This window comes from Condylura cristata, unplaced genomic scaffold, assembly GCF_000260355.1.
Source record: "Condylura cristata isolate star-nosed mole 26May11 unplaced genomic scaffold, ConCri1.0 scaffold00024, whole genome shotgun sequence".
Lineage (NCBI taxonomy): Eukaryota > Metazoa > Chordata > Mammalia > Eulipotyphla > Talpidae > Condylura > Condylura cristata.
Genome location: NW_004567125.1, coordinates 25,131,867 through 25,148,366, shown reverse-complemented (window position 1 = coordinate 25,148,366; position 16,500 = coordinate 25,131,867). Strand labels below are relative to the sequence as shown.

The following is a 16,500-nucleotide window of genomic DNA, read 5'->3' as shown; positions in this document are numbered from 1 at the left end:
AAACATATATATGTGAATATATGTATATATTATGTGCATACATGTACAACTCTCCAAAGTCTTGCATTGCAGAAATCCTAACCTCTCTGCCATTAAGAAATCCCTTTTCCCATGCCTTCTTAGTCTCTGGAAGCCACCATTCTACTTTTTGTTTCTACAAATTTAACTAATTTAAATACTTCCCCTCAGATAAGTCATATAACATTTGTCTTTTCATAACTGAAGTATTTCATGTAATGTAATCATTCTCCATGACAGAATGAATTTCCTACCATTTTAAGGCTGAAAGATACTTCATTGTCCATTGATCACACTGCATTTATCCATTCATCCTTCCAAAGGCACCTGGGTTGCCATTGTGGGACCATCGTGCTGCCAATAAGGATGTGAACACTCTTTGTGTCCCTTCATTCTCCAGGCAGCAATTCTCAATCCTTACCATTCACCATCCTTCTACTTTATACCCAGCAGATGGCTTTCTTTTACTTCCTAGCAAAAACAGATTGGCTCAAGCTCCCTCACCTCACCTGCAAACTTGGCTATGCCTTTACCCATCCTCACCTGGCTCAGATGAAGAGATGCCTCTATCTTCCATCCAAAGCCCAGTGATGGCAGTTCTCATCGTGAGCTACTCTCCTTACGACTCTATGCCTGCTCTGAGCTCCCTGAGGTCACACACTTTATATTCTCCAGCACAGCACCCAAGGTATAGCAAGAATGGTATTGATTTTAGCTTCAGCATAAAAATGGAGGACCCTTGAGTGGTCTCTCCTAGGTGGACCTATATACCTACCAGTTCTTGTGACTCCTTCAAGCTCAGAGCACCAACATGAATTACCACTTGATCCAACCTACAATAGAGAAAGCACTGTTGCACAGTTTCATGTTTATAGCATCACAGAAGTGTTGCAATATTCTGGTGTGTGCTGGTTTTAGCAGACAGCTCATATCCAATTCACTGCAATCTCAAGACATTAAATTCCACAGGTTTAAGGTTAATGTAATTAGGAACTAAAAAAATAATGTCCAGGAAATAAAATTTAAGGTTTAATCAAGAAGTAGAATTTTGAGGAGTCCCTGGTGGCCTAGGGGTTAAGTCTCAGTGTTATCATCATGCCAGCTTGAGTCAATTTTCCACTCCTTTTAAAAAATCTTCTCCCAAGGCTTCAGCACAGAAACATATTCAAGATTTATCCAGATTCATCTTTTTCTTTTAGAAAAAGAAACTGCACTTCCATAAACCTTGTTTCCTCCTGCCTCATATATCACCCCATCTCCCCTGCCCTTCACCAGAACAATTTTTATGAGAATAAGCTATTCTCACTGTCCAGCTGCCACACATTTGTGCATTCCACAGCTCACTGCATCCTGCACCTGCCTCAGAAGCCTGCTTCCTCTGCTCCCTCACATGCTGCATCACTTCCTACATGTCAAACCAAAAGGTCTTCCCAATCCTCTAACTACTGACTTTCTCAGTATCAAATAATTCTAATATTGCAGCATCTACTGTAAATGATTACAATGAATGCTTGCATAATACTTAGTACTATGTGCCAGGCACTGTTTGAAACCTCCTAAGACTTTTAAGAAAAGTTACAATTACCCCTATTTATCCATGAAACCCAGGTAGAGGAGTTTACAGGACTAGAAAAGGCAGAGCTAGGACCCAGACTCAGGCTGTGTGACCCAAGGTCCTTCTCTTAACCCCCACGCCAGCTACACTGATGTTCTCTGGGACCGCCTCCTTGGCGTAAGTGACTGGGTTCACTCCTGACTCCCACTCCTACCTTTCTGAAGGTACTCTGTTTCTGTCCAGTTCATCATGCTCCCTTTTCTGGTGACTTCCTTAATACTTAGCCTTCGTCTTTCCCTTTTCTTACTCTTCCCAGGGTTTGTAATCTTTCTGGGTCCAGGATTTGAATGAAAATGAATTAAAAGCCATACATTACCAGAAAATGCTTATGTGGACTCACATAAGCTCAACCTTGACATAAAGTTCCAGCAAACCACTAAAATTAAAATGTAAAAGACCTTGACATATTTCCAGGATCACTGGTTACCTGTGCCACAGACTGTTACCTCCAGCCTCAGCCTCTGCCTAGGGCGACACCCATCATGCCCTTCACGGATCAGTATGATCCGTTCATTTCTTTGATCTGACATGCCCACGGACTGGTAAGCATCGTGAGGGCACAGACCCTGTTGCATCTCCCCCAGCCAGTGCAGACACACAGCAACATAACCGTGATTAAACCTGCACTGATAGGACCCTTCGTGTTTGAGAATAGTATGAGAAGAGCGGAGCACTATAACATACTATTACAGTGAAATTTAGAGGATGTAGAAAGCTCCTGAAAATTACAAGAGGAAGTCCAATAAAGAGCATGCTGGGTGAAAGCACAGGCCTTGTAAGGAAGCACCCAGCTGACAGAGCAATCTGAAGCTGTCCTGAGACAGAGCTGTATAGCAGAAGAGCCAGGAGCCCAGCAGTTCACCAGCACCATCTTTTCATCTCTTCAGATCAACAACAGGTACCTGGAAGGGACTGGCCTTACTGATTATTTTATTTGTTTTTAAAAGATGGTATCTGTGAGCTATGCATATTGCCTGCCCCTGGGGTGTGTGTGAGTCCATCCAAAAACCTTTCTTCTCTCAGCTCATAACCAGGAGAGTGAAGCCTCTCAGTTTGTGGGGAATTTTTTTTTCCTGCCAGATGACTGGAGGGCAGGGTGGCTGTTCTGCTTTGATTCTCATGGTTCTGGTATATACTTGTTATTTGTTTAGGCTTTATTTTTTATTTTTTAAAGATTTATTTATTTATGCATACAGAACTGGGGTGCAGGCCAGAGATGCAGGGGCAGTGAGAGACAGAGTGGGGAGCAGAACAGGCAGATTGACAAAGTACACTGCTGAGGGGAGCAGCGGGTGGGTCAGGAGAGGTCTGCCTCGCCATGTGGGTCACCTCCGAAGCAGGCAGGTATCGAACTCATGCTGAAGTGGCTTTAGCTTCTTAGTGCTGTGCTTTAACCACTGCGCCACCGGGGAGGGCCCCTTACTGATTATTAGTGGGCAATTTCTGGATGGAACTTCTGGGGCCAGGCGTGCCTGGCAGTGTGGCTGCCCTTACACACAGAAAGGAAGGGGCTCCTCTGCCTCCGACCCTGGCCTCCCAACGGTCAAGATCCTGGAGTCTCTGTTTTCCCACGAGGGGACATCCAGCCTGACTTATGGCCAGATGCATAGGGGCTGGTCACTGATCAGGGCTAGAGCTGTTGCTGCAAGTGTTTAACTGGAGCCACTCACTTGTTCCTCCCCCTTGTTACCCATTCCTCTGCGACCTGCCGGCGTTCTGCGATGCTCAGGGACAGGCCTTCTCCCGTGGTTCCGTTCACTGTTCCAAAGGAAGAGTCAGTCAGTGGGACCAACCAGTCCCTCAAGCTCCCCCAAGCCGGTGCTGCAAGTGCAGGGCAGGAAATTCCCACGTAAGAGGAAGGGACCAGGATAGACACCAAGGATAGAATCTGGGTATGGGAATGCCAAGCTTCCATTGCCAACCCAGACTCAGTCCTTTTGGCCATCTGCACCTGGTAAAAATCAGCAGGAAGTCTAATTATGAACTGTAATTACCATCGGTCCTTGCTCACGGACACAGGGAGAAATTTGAATGGAGACAGGTAACTGTTCAGATTTTAGGCAAATCTCCAAACACAACACTCAGGTCTATATTTGGACTTGAAAACCAACACATCAAGGTGGACATAAATAGGACAATGGGATAGGTTACAGATCCAAAAATGCCTCTACATTTCGATGAGATGGTAGGACAACCCATAACTAAAAAACGATAACTCATGAAAAGGCACGTCTGCATACTTTCAGTCTCATAACAATTCAGCACAATATTAATGATTCTTCCCATTTACAGATGAAAATATATGTTTTGAATCACTGAATCATCCTTTTAAAGCCAGATCCATTTGATGCCATGTTCTGAACATGTTCTCTCTCAATGAGTTGTGCAAAAGATGCTGATTGTACCAGGATACATGACTGGGGTCTAAGGCACATGGATGTACTTTGGATCTCCAAGCACCAAACACTCAGCTGGAGCTAAAGGGGGACAGGGGAAGGGGTGCAGAGAAGGGTGTTCTGATCACTCTTTTGGGTTTTGAGATGCTTCAAGTGTGTTCCAGTGGTAGGGACGCTCCTGTTCTCCCCTGCACTCATGGAGGGGGGTTCCTTTGAGTAAGAAACTGTCTTCCCTACTGTCCCTCCTGTGGTCTGGAGCTGTAGGGGACACCTGGTGGTTCTGTAACCAGATTTTGGTGTCAACATGTGACCCAGGACACCCGCTCATACAAGTTTTAACCAGCTCTATTATGACCACGGGACCTCTCTCTGGGGGGCTGCAGAGACAGAGCGGTAGGTCTAGCACAGCGTCCTCAGAATGTCAATGGAAACAAGGGGCCCAGCGCCCAGGACACAATGCAGGGGGTCACCCAGTCACAGAGAATTCTAGTTCCCAGACTTAAAAAGCCAAGGTTTGATGTTTAAATCTTCACAGCATATGAAACAGGTAAGGGCATCTGCTAAACCAGTGACTCCTCCATGAGGTGTATTTAGAGGCTTACATTTGATTTGAGTGTTGGCAAAAACTGAATAAGCCCTATCTTTAAAAGAGAAAAGCCCGGGTTTTGTTGTATGTTCCCACTTCTTGGGTGGGTGAACTTGGGCACCCTAAACTGAGCCACAAATTTTCCTTTCCAAATAGGGGTGAAAATAGTATCCGGCCTGAAGGTACACCTCCAGATTTGATAATCTTATTGAGGCGCCCTGTAGATGTAAAACTGGTATGGCTACAAACTCACACATTTTACTTTGCCTAAGCAGGCTCAGTCATAACTTAGGACATACCGACAAGGTTCCCCCTGGCTAGTAAGGCGAGGATTACTTTCTAAGGACTGAGCTAAAGATATAGAGAGAAACCTGAAGAAAATAACTTACCAAAAATATTCTTTACTCCTTGTTCTTCCACAAGATAATCCACATACTGACCAATTACTGAAAAGTTGATTTCTCTATAGGATACAGGAAAAAAGTGCAACCTTAGTCATTTTGAGATTATTTCACTAGCCTCCTAGACTCTAACTGCTCTCTCTTATGAGCAGTCACTAAAAAATCCACCTCATCAGCTGTAAAATGCTTAACTTGTCCTGACTAATAGCTTTCATATTTTTCCAGTGAGTTTGGCGATTTCCCTGCTCGGTCCCAAGTCCCTCACTTGGGACAAAACACTATCATTTATAACACTTTGCATTTAAACTCATCACAAGTAGTATTTTAGAAGTAATTTACCAAATCATTGTTTGCCCTTTTGGGACTAGGGATGGTTGGGGTATAGTAAACTGGGAACTTAACATTTTCCATCTAGCAATCATTTCTTAAGCTAACAAGGTCAAAAAATTTGATCTTAATAACAAGAATTGTAGCAGTGAATACCTATCAAAACAAAGGAAGGCTTAAACTCCGCATTTGCTGGCTTTAAGTCAGAATTGACAGTTAAAAAGGACCTCTGCTTTCATTGTGTCTCAAGTGTGAGCTACAAAACAGCAGCCTCAGCATCCAGGGGCGTCTGTCAGACATGCAGAGTCCTGGGTCCCTAGAGTCCTGCCTGGCCAGACCTGCCCTGTAACAAGATCCTTTGTTGTACGTTGCAGTCTGAAGATGCTGATCTTGTATGCTTAAAGCACACCCTGAGTTCCTTAAAACTGTACTGATTTTATTTACATTTTTTTAAATTTATTTATGCATACAGAACTGGGATGCAGGCCAAGGTAGGGGCAGTGAGCTGATTCACCAGAGACAGAGTGGGGAGCAGAACAGGCAGAAAGACCAAGTATACTGTTGAGGGGAGCAGCAGGGGGCGTGTCAGGAGGGGTCTGCTCACGCCCATGTGGGTCAGCTCCCTGGCTGGGATGGAACTTGCACTGAGGCAGCAGTGGCTAGCTTCGTAGTACTGCGCTTTAACCTGTTGTGCCATCAAACCATACTGATTGTAAAATCTAGAACCTGACACAAATCATATAAAGTGACCTGTCAGGGATGGAGGGTGAAAAGCCAAAGTCACAGTGCGTGGCAAATCTGTGTTGAATGGTACAGAATCCATGGTCACTGTGTCCAGAAATTGCCACTTGGCTTCCATTTGCAATTTCGTCAGCTGGGTGAATACTAATTTAATTTAAATATTATTAGCATTTTTCCATCTTATTCAGTAAGTAACAAAATAAAACTAATAACCCCATGCAGATAGGAAACAAAGAAATCCAGTCAACAGGGGTGGCCATCACCAAGCTCTATTGACCAATCCAGCACAAGCGCTCTGCATTGTCCCTGGCACCAACTAAATGCTAAGTCACAACTATAATAATAATTCCTCAGTGATGAAAACCAGAAATACCTCACACCCCAGCAAAGTTCACATCTCTATTACTGCAACCATCTTGCAGATTGTGCCCAAGTCCACATTGGAGCAAGAACTTCCTAAAGTTGGGAGCTGTGTCAGTGATGCTTTCCAGGCCCTTGCAGATGCTTGACTAAGGCTGGGTGAAAGTGCTTGTGGGATGGGCCCTTGCAATGATCTCCATGATCATCCATGATCTGCAAGCTTGCAGGATGCTTTAACTTTTGCTATTCCATGAATTGAGTAAAGGTATAACACAGTTAACTAAAATGCACAGGAAACTATGGTGAAAGCCATGACTGAGTTAAAAACTATGTGATTCAGAGTAGGCTGATTTTTCCAGTTGGGGAAGTTGGGAAGAAACCTTCAAGGAAGAGGAGGTCCTGGAATGATACACAAGCTGACTTCCCCCTCATCCCTTCCTGAGAGCTGTGGTTGGTTCAGCCCTCCCTCTGTAGGAACTGACAGTCCCTCAGGCACATCTAGGCCTGTGTGTGAAATCCACAGTTTTTCTCCTTCCTCAGTGAACCCCACACTATGGCTTCAGTGGGTAGTGTGTCTATCTACACTGACCCACCTCTTCCTCAGGCCTTGCTGGATGACAGGTCATGGCAATGTCACACAGGCTACACATTATCTATCCTGACCAGAAAGCACAGTTTCCCCCTTCTTATAAAATGCCGTTCCCTGTAGGAGCAACACTATGATAGAGTTTTCAAGGCAATGGCACAGTCACCCAAAAATGTCCTTGAACTGACAGCTTTTGGAACTAGCAAGTGCTTTAGAGTGATCAGCGTTTGTGCAAAGGGATGTGTCCTAAATGTGCTCTGCTCAGCTTTCACAATATTAACATATCTCTTCATGTACAAAAAAATTGACTTCATTTCAAAACCTAGAAGATCCAAGGGAGGGAGGCTGACCTTTCCTCTCAGTTTCCCTACAGCTCCCAAAGGCAGCCAGGGGGCAATGCTGCCCCTTTGGGGGTGGGCACAGGAGCCCCCAGGTCGCCTCAGGGATTTCAGACTCCTGTCTGACTGTGGGGAAAGGCTGCAAACCTTGTCAAAGAGGCTTGGTGGCGCTCAGCACACTAAATCACCCAGAGCTGTGACCCTATTTGTCACAAGGCTCCTCAAACAGCAGGGCTGGGGTGATAACATGGACAGGGATAACACTGTCTGGGTACTTTGCTCCCTTTCCTGTTTTCAGGAAATCTGAGTTTATGTTCCAGGTATCTGAGTTTATGTTCATTGCTGTAGGGATGGCATCAGTTCTCAGAAATCATTGGGCTGAATGAAAACAACGAGATTGGATTTTTCATCTCCTCACTGGGGCTTATGGAAGAAAGAGGTGGCACAAGCCAGTCTACCTGAGAGCCTTGAACTGGTTTTCCATGGCATCGTTCCTTCCTCTGCGAGCTCCAAGAACCCACAGGACCACCAACCACCTTGGGGAAGGTGACCAGGATGGGAAAGGTGACGTCTCTTGCTGTAGACATTCCCAAACTGAATTCCAATTTAATGTCTTAACTTCAATTCTCATGAGTTCAGATTTTTTTTGCCTTCAGTCTGTGATTTTCTTTTTAAAGAAGACTATATATATATTTTTCATATTAGAGAAGCTATATGGTTTATTTTAGATTCACACAATTAGAAAAAGGATGAGGGGGGAGGCCTTAGGATCTCCCTGGAGATAACTCATTATTTTTATTAGTTTAACATTTTTCACTTCAAAAATGCATGACATCACATTTTGTTAAATAAATATTCTCACACATAGTATTGTTTTCCACTTTGTTTTCCAAACTGAGTATTTCCCCACGTCTTCAGAGTTCTGTTATTATACTGACTGCACAACACTTAATTGTGTGAATGAACACAAATCACTTAGCCAACTGTATATTCTTACATACTTAGTTTGCTTCCAACTGTAGTTAAGAGGAGGGGTAAGTAGCATTTCAGAGAAAATTTCAGAGGAGGGCTAAGTAGCATTTCAGAGAAAAATCCCACCAGGGTCCCTTTCCTCTCCGGGTACACGACATGGTGAAAGCTTTGTACTTCATTCGAGAACGGTCACTAAGACTGGAGAACAGTCAATAAGACTGGCCCTTTTCTTAACTGCAGGACCTGACATGCATAATAGAAAATACAAGGTTCCACTTTGGATCTTTTTAATATAAATCTCAGCATTTGAAAGATAGGGATTAGTTTGCTTTTAGCAAAATAACTACTCAGCCACTTCAGAACCCCTGGGGCAGAGAAGTGTGCTCAGCTCCATGGCTGCCCCCTTGCCTGCTAGGAAATGCTCAGTTCTGGGAATCTGGGACACTTTTTACCTCCAGTACACTTAAAAAGACAACATCCTACAACTCTAACTAGGCAGGCAGGCAGGCACCTCTTACAGTACTGGGTAGCTGGTGTGGTGTTACTCAAGAGTGTTGTAAAGATTCCTCTGTTGAAGTCAAGGGAATTCAAGGAAGAAAACAACTTTTATTTTGACATTTTGGTCAATCTGAAATGGACTTTCTGTTCTAAAGACCAAGTAGCTGCTAGAAGGAAAAAAAAAATCTTTGACTTTAATATAGAAAAAGAGGAAGTTTGGGAAGAGTAGGGAAAGAGCCTCCCTTCTGGCTCTGTGGTGAGGGCAGGTGTGTCTGTGATATCTTGTTTTCACAAACTGTAAAACTAGAGAAGGAAGTTGTTGAGAAGATTAAATTGTTAAGATGGAAATTAAAATTCCATGCATGACAGCGAGTGTTTAGGCAATCAGTGTTAGTTTTCTTTCCTTCTTTTTCTTAGCTGCAAGCATTGTTCACCCCTGCAGTATTTCTACTCACAAAATAACAGATCTATCACACACTGTGTTAGATGATTAAAATACAAAAACAAGTAAGACATGGGCTTATTTTAATTTTAATGTGTTACCTGTTGAAAAAGTTTAAATAGCTCAAAGCCTGTTAGAAATATGCATGTAACAGTTACCATAAAACCTATAAACAAATGATTCTGCTATTATGAGAAAGGTATGCAGATGCTGTGAGATCCTGGGGGAAGGAACCCTTTAACTCCTTTTAGGGAAAATGAGAAGAATCACGGGAGGGTGGTTCTTATGCATATAAAAGATGTATTCAAATGGGGTAGAGGAAGGAGAAGAAAGCAGAGGAAATGGAATGCCTAAAGACACAGAGCAAGGGTTATGAGGAAGTAGAAATGAAGCAGGAAAGGGAGAGGGTTTCTTATGACATCCAAGAAGTCTGGGTTTGGACATTTAGATCAGGTCAGACTGAATGCCCTATAGAATTTTCTAGGAACACATTTAAAAGGCGGGTTCAGTGGCTGGGTGTTAGGCCTGAGGGTCTGTATTTCTAGCAAACTCCTGTGTGATGATGGTGTTTGTAGTCCATGGGTCACACAAGGAGTAGCAACATTTAGAGAAAAAGGAGTCAACAGAAATTCCTAAAGAGGAGAGAGACGCGTTTATCCCCGAGGCTGGTTTCACTGGGCTCAGTGTGATCATCACAATGCCCCTAAGACTAACCCCAGAGCACTGCAGAATCAGATGAGCCTCAGAGGTGATGAGGGTGAATTCCCTGTCTTTACAGAATAGGAAAGAGAACTTTTCAAAACAGAGCAAGTCAGAGCATGTCATGATTTCTCTCCTATGTGGCATACAGAGAAATCAAACAAACACATTAAATAAGTAAAATAAAACAAACTTTTAGTCTATCGGATCATAGTGGTGGTTACCAGAAGAGAAAGGGGAAGAGAATAGGAAAATTGGATAAAATAGGTCAACTGTGTGGTAAAGGGCGAAATTAGACTTTAAGCGGTGAGCCTAACGTTGTAAGTATAGCTACACCTGAAACCTATGTAATGTTATAATACAATGTCACTCTAAAAAATCAATTAATTAAAAAGCATCAAAAGTAATAAATAAAAACTGACAAGCTTTCCCAAGGGTCAAACAGCTAATTAGTGGCAAAGCTGGGGGTCAAGAACTCAGATAATCTCTATCTAATTGCATTTAACTATGTTCTTTTTGCCACCTTCCCCTTCAAGGACTTAAGCTTCAATTTAGAGAGCTGAATCATTAGAGTTAAAAGAAAAAAGATGCAAAGGAATAATTCTTAGTCATTCTGAATTATGGAAGTCATGGTAAATTGTACGTACCAGATTAGGTGGACTTTCTAGGTAATATATCCCATGGGACCCTTTTGTTCATCCAGTCTTTTGAAAACATGTCAGAAATGCAAATTCCCTAGTGGGTAACTAGATTAATGCTTACCTGCTCCTGGTTCATTTTCCAAACCTGCTTTGAACCTATAAAATGGTTTGGATGCAGGTGGTGGGAGAAAAGGGAACTAGTATAGCTGACAAAGTGTTATATACTAACATGTATTATTTAAATTAATCCTTGAAAGGCCCTTACCAAAAATGCATTCTTATTTTGATTGCATACCTCAGGAAAGTGAGGTTCCTTGAAGAGGAAAGGAGAATTAAAAAAAAAAGGAAGACATACTGAAACTGTAGGAGCATGATCAGAGGTATTTGGGAAATGGAGGATCCAGAAAAGCAGTCATGTTAGTTATCTCTAATACAGAGGGTCGATGTCCCAGAAAAGCAGCAGAATAGGGAGGAAGAACATTCTGGCACTAGCAGTGAGTCTCAGGTGAGCAAATAAGACTGCTTTTAGAAGCCATTTCTAGGGCCTCCCTGGTGGCCTAAGGGTTAAGGCTCAGTGCTGTTACCACTAGGGCGAGCACCTGAGTTCAGGACTATGATCTGCAGCCAGGGAGGTGACCCACGTGGCTCCGCAGACCTCTCTTCTCTCACCTGCTGCTCCCCTCAGCAGTGTTTTTCAGTGGAACTGTCTGTTCTCCTTCCCACTCTGTCTCTGGTGAATCCTCTCAACCCCACTCCCTGCACTTCGGGCCTACACCCCAGATTTTCTATGCAAACAAAAAAAGAAGCCAGAAAAGAAAAAAAAGTGGCATTAACCAGATGTACGGCTTTGAATTCCAAACAAACAGGAAGTAAATTTGCCTGCTCAATCAGTCACATGTTCTCTGTTTTATTTGCCAACAAGTAGCTGACTCATTGAGAAAGAGCTGACTTCAGTTTTCCTTACAATTTGTGTGAAAGGAAAAGCAACAGAAAATAAAACTGCTATTAACCACTGAGTAATCCAAATATTATCTCAGCAAGAGTTTTACTGAATCTAATAAAGATGTGATTTCTTTGAATTTTGAAGCCAGAAGACATGTACTCCAGTGACGGAAAGGGAACACTTTGATATCACCAACTTTGAATGAGAATACTAAACATAGAAGTGTCACCTATTTTAAAGATTTAGGGCTAAGATTTATGAATTCAGCACGAGAAGACCAAAGGAAAAGACTTATTTAAACATATCTTAAATACCATATCTTCCTTTTAGCTCTACCTATCTTGTGCCACAATCGCACTTCCAACTTACAGCCTTATAACTGACCCCGTGCTAAGCCCTATTACATGGTATCATCTCATTTAAGGTTTATTTTGCCATGATGTGGACATGATTATCATATTTTATAAAGGAAGAAAGGAGAAGCTTAAAAAAGTCAGAAATTCTACTGTTTGGGCAGCCTTACTCCTAAGGATTCAAAAACACTTGAGTCCACTAATGGAATTTCTCCTTGTTAATGGTGATCTCTGGAGCTGAGTCATCAGACCATAACTAGCTAGTACAAGCAAAAAGGCTATCACTATATTCATCTGCAAATTAACATACTTGCTTAGGCAATAATTTCTCAGAAATCATCTGTTGTTATCTCTCACTCCTGCAGGCACCCCAACATTTAACCAATGTTGGAAAGAGACTGTTTACAGGCAGAAGGGGTCCATCTGCAGCTAGCCACAGTCCCCACTGCTCAGGATGGGACTTTTTCATCTAGTCTATGAAGAGCCTGGGCTGGAGTTGGGCAGATGTCTGCAGACAGTGTCTCGGGGGCGCCAGAATACCACCTGACACCATACCCTGCTAAACTGAGATTTTCCTTGTCCAGCTTTGCCGTCCATTTCCAGGAGAGCCATGGCTGTGGGAAATCCCAGAGAATTTACTCTGTGGCTCTACAGACCCTGGGAGTAAGGCAGCTGCCCACTCTTCCTTTCCCTCTTTCTGCATGTGCGATCCAAAGATCTCTGACTGCGGCTCAGAAACTGTGTAGGGGGATGTTCAACAGGAGCCGCCATTTGCCACAGTCTAAATGGCTGTCACTATAGAGAATGTCTGTCTATTTCTGGTGGCATGACAACAGAGTCTGTTAGTTCCTAAATGATAGTTACCCATGTTCTGTCATTGGTGTGATGGTGGCGGCCACGAGACCTTGAAGTTTCTTCTTTGGGGATGCCATCAGCTTCTGGAAAAAAGTTTGGAAAGCATAATATAATTCCTCTCCTTCTTCAAGGAATGTCAATTAATGATAAAACTCCCAGGCAAAGTCCATTTCCAGTTAGAATGGTGAAAATGCTTACAAGAACACAAAGCATGTGAGAAGTACATAAAATTATAGAGCTTAATTCTATGGAGAAAATGATTTTCAAAAAACAGGCAAGAAGAAATCATGTATTTTTCTCCCATTTTATCCCTATAGATAATTGAGTCGATCTGAAATCTCAAAAGGCAGAAATAAACAAAAAAGAGACTTGAGAAAGCCACCAATTCAGGGAGTCAAATGTATGAAGAATTACTATCACTTAGATTGAAATATGGTCAGAACACAAGGGAATTTCTTTCTTTTTTACATGGATTCATTCTTTTAAGCAGGAATCTCATGAAAAACCAGCACTCACAATCTAAAGGCTTCAGTGTGACACCAAAACTGACCAGCTTTGCCCTTAGCACCAGTAAACCTCATAAACTTTATCACTATTTTCTATTTACCTCTACCCTATGGGATCAACTCCCAAGATAGGAAATATCTCTCACTTGCCTACTTTGCCTAGACTGACAGTTCTGCTGGGCATTCATGACCAATCAACAAGTGCTAACTAAGTATGTGGGCGACTTTACAGTTTGGGGTCCCTGATAGCTCTCTGTTGCATTGTAACAAATTCCTTAGGCTTCATGTGACCATCTTTGCTACTGGCCTCTGAACCTCCCAGGTCAGTGTCTGTAACACCAACCCTGCTTATCTCAGACCAGCATCTGAGCAGGGAAGCAGGTTGCTGCTCTACCTGCTGCTTATCTTCACTGCACTTCTAGAAACACCTCATCCCAAGAGACCCAAAGTGAATCTGTCCTCTTGTCCTCTAACTTCTTTCCTTCTTATAGTAGAGGGGTTTCAAGTACAAGCTCTAGAGTTAGATTTCAGAGGTCTGCATCCTGGCTCCACCATTTTACCAATTAGATGAACTGGGGCTCATTACTTAACTGCTCTGTATTTCCATTACCCCTCTGTAACTCACGTAAAGTGATTCACAACAGGGCCAGGCTAAGCTCACTCCCCTCCATGGAGTCCTGCTGATGGCTGTAGGCTATGAGCATGTAGTATTACTCCCTACCCAACACCCTCTTTTCTGTCATCTCAGCCCTCCTGGCCCATCCTTCCCAACACTTGCTACTCTTGACTATTCAGGGACTAAGTCATTTCAATTTTGTTATCTTTCCCCCCCTGTAATCCTCCCTTCCCACCTCCCTGCCCCCTTCCTCATAACTCACCCTTTGTTACCGCTTATCTAGGTTAGTGGGCATACACCCAGGTCAGAGAGGCCCACAGAAGGTTCAAGTGATAAAAGGGCCAAGAGTTAAGTTCAGCACTAAGAGGCTCTTAAGTTGACCACTACTAGGTTGTTCACACATATGTATAGGGCAATAAATGGATATTCTTAAAATGGTCAGAAGCACAGAAGGCCAGTTTCATACCTATCTTTGACTGAAAAAAAAAAAAAAACACAAAAAACAAAAAACACATTACTGCACCTAAGTGCATTTTGATTGCTCTTCCAAAGGTGCAACACACAGAGGTTGGAAGGGTATGGGAGGGGAGCTAACAATCACCATCCTAATCCCTACTCTCTTCTGCCCCTTCTGTCTACTCAGGCTGCCAGATTAGTCTTCAGTGGCAAGGCCATTTCTGATCTTGCGTTGTGGTGCTCAGAAAGTGCCAATAACTTGTCCTTGGCTTCTATAGGATTAAGTTAGGAATTCCCAGGTTCAAGTCTCTGTTCTCTCTCCTGGGCACTTAACCGCAAGGTTGCCCAAGTGCTCCTGACTACTGGGGCCTGCTGGCCTTTCTCCTATGGCTCCCCCAACTGGAATGCGATTGTCTCCTACTTCAGCTCTTCTGGCTGGTGGGCTCTGAAAATTCTCTTTAAGAGCTAGGACACATTCCCTGATCCAGAGGGAACAGAGGAGAAGGAGGAGGGGATCGACTGAACAGCAGCATGGGAATTCTGACAGAGGGAAGGGGAAGATTGTGCACACATGGGGTGAAGAGATGTAGCCCCCAAATTAAGTAGCTATGTAAATGACTAACAAATCAATAGAATTTGAGAGAAAAGAAAATAACTTCATGCTACTTAGAATTGCCATTACTTGCAGACCTCCTTACCCCCCCAAGTACTTGCTTTTTATTAAAAACCTTACTTTGGAGTTATTAGTAGGGTGTTCTGGCTCATCTTTTACCCTGTAAATATAGGGGCAGGAACAATTTTAGAAATCTAGTTTTCCACAGAGAAATTTGCTAAATAAATGAGCAAAGTCTGCTGAATTTGTGAGCTGTGAAGCTCCTACAGGAAGAAATGGGGTAAAAGTTCAACTGCAGAGGAAAATGACCTATATTTCATAAATCTAGTTTTAAACAAACTTGATAATGCTATGCTTTGAATTCTTCATAGGCTGTATCAAAAGCAAATTCTTAGAGTGTTTTCCAGTCTAAGGCATACTGTGAATTCAGAATGTTACTGCCCAAGCACTTACATTTCTAAGCATAGGCAGGGTCACTGGGTGCAGAGAAATCAGGTTGCCTCCGTCAATTTTTCTTCAAAGGGCAAAGTTCAAAAAAAAAAAAAAAAGAGGGTAGTATTTTGGGGGAGGTGGAGGGGGTGGGTGGGAAGCAGTTCTGTACAAGGATATCACTTGAGAGAAATACGTGGAGAAGAAATGAAGAAGTTAAAAACAACATTAAAAAAAAAAACAGCCCTGCAGAAACACAACCCAGTTCCTTTCATAAGGAGAGAATAAATTAAACGTAATCACCCAACTGCTCAATCGCTGACTCTGATCTTCTTAAGGAAGAGGATCCTTAGAACCCGGCTCTGAAGTCTGAAAGAAGTCAGGGGGAAGGGTCCCTCTGTCCGGGTCTGCGGACCCCAGCCGGACTGGATGGTGGCGCCTTCACACTTCCTCCAGCTCCAGCCTCCCGTGTCTCTGCCTCTTCCTTTTCCTCCGGCCTGTTGCTGTCACCCGCCCTGGAGAGCTGGTCTCTCGCCCCCCGCCCCAATCCTTCCAGAGGTCTGTACTTTCCCAGGCGCGGGGTTGAGGGGACTCACCCGGAGCCCAGGGTCCTCTTCGTGGCCTCAGCACCGCTCCTCAGAAGAGTCTTCAGCGCTGCCAGTCGTCCCAACCGCGCCCTGGGCCGAGATCGCCGCGGGGCTCTGCACACGTGCGAGCCACGCCCCGGGAATCTGGGGGTGTGGTTCCGGGCCTCCAGCGCCGCGCGCGCAGGACCCCGAGCCCACACACACAACAGTGGCTCCAGCGCCCCCAAGGCGTCATGCCTATGTGGGGCTCCCTATTCCTAGGTTCGTACCTGAACGTGTGGGGTAAAGAAGTACAACAAGCTCCCCGAAGCTGCAAGCCTGGGATCACACGCTTGCAGGTGCTTCTTCGGAGATCCACATCTCTGCCTTCTCTGTCCCGCCTGCCAAAGGCGCCTTTCCAGCCTGGATATTCCTTCTGTGCGGAGGCGTGACAACAGGTGCTTTGTAACTCTGGCTTTTGAAATTTAGGCGTTTAAAAAGCACGCTGAGAACACCCACCATCCATCCGCGGTTCTGCGCGCT

General features: G+C 43.8%; 1 protein-coding gene across 1 annotated transcript in view; it reads right to left on the bottom strand.

Annotated features, from left to right (window-relative positions):
• Nucleotides 1-16,061, bottom strand: part of NPL (N-acetylneuraminate pyruvate lyase (dihydrodipicolinate synthase)) — a 28,906-nt gene extending 12,845 nt beyond the window's left edge. The window contains exons 1-5 of the mRNA XM_012728959.1: nucleotides 15,988-16,061; nucleotides 12,781-12,854; nucleotides 5,005-5,078; nucleotides 3,304-3,391; nucleotides 794-851 (exon numbers count right to left, since the gene is read on the bottom strand). Coding sequence (XP_012584413.1) covers nucleotides 794-851; nucleotides 3,304-3,391; nucleotides 5,005-5,078; nucleotides 12,781-12,848 — 288 coding nt within the window. The 5' untranslated portion in view covers nucleotides 12,849-12,854; nucleotides 15,988-16,061. The remainder of the gene's footprint in view (nucleotides 1-793; nucleotides 852-3,303; nucleotides 3,392-5,004; nucleotides 5,079-12,780; nucleotides 12,855-15,987) is intronic.
• Between the last annotated feature and the right edge of the window lie 439 nt (nucleotides 16,062-16,500).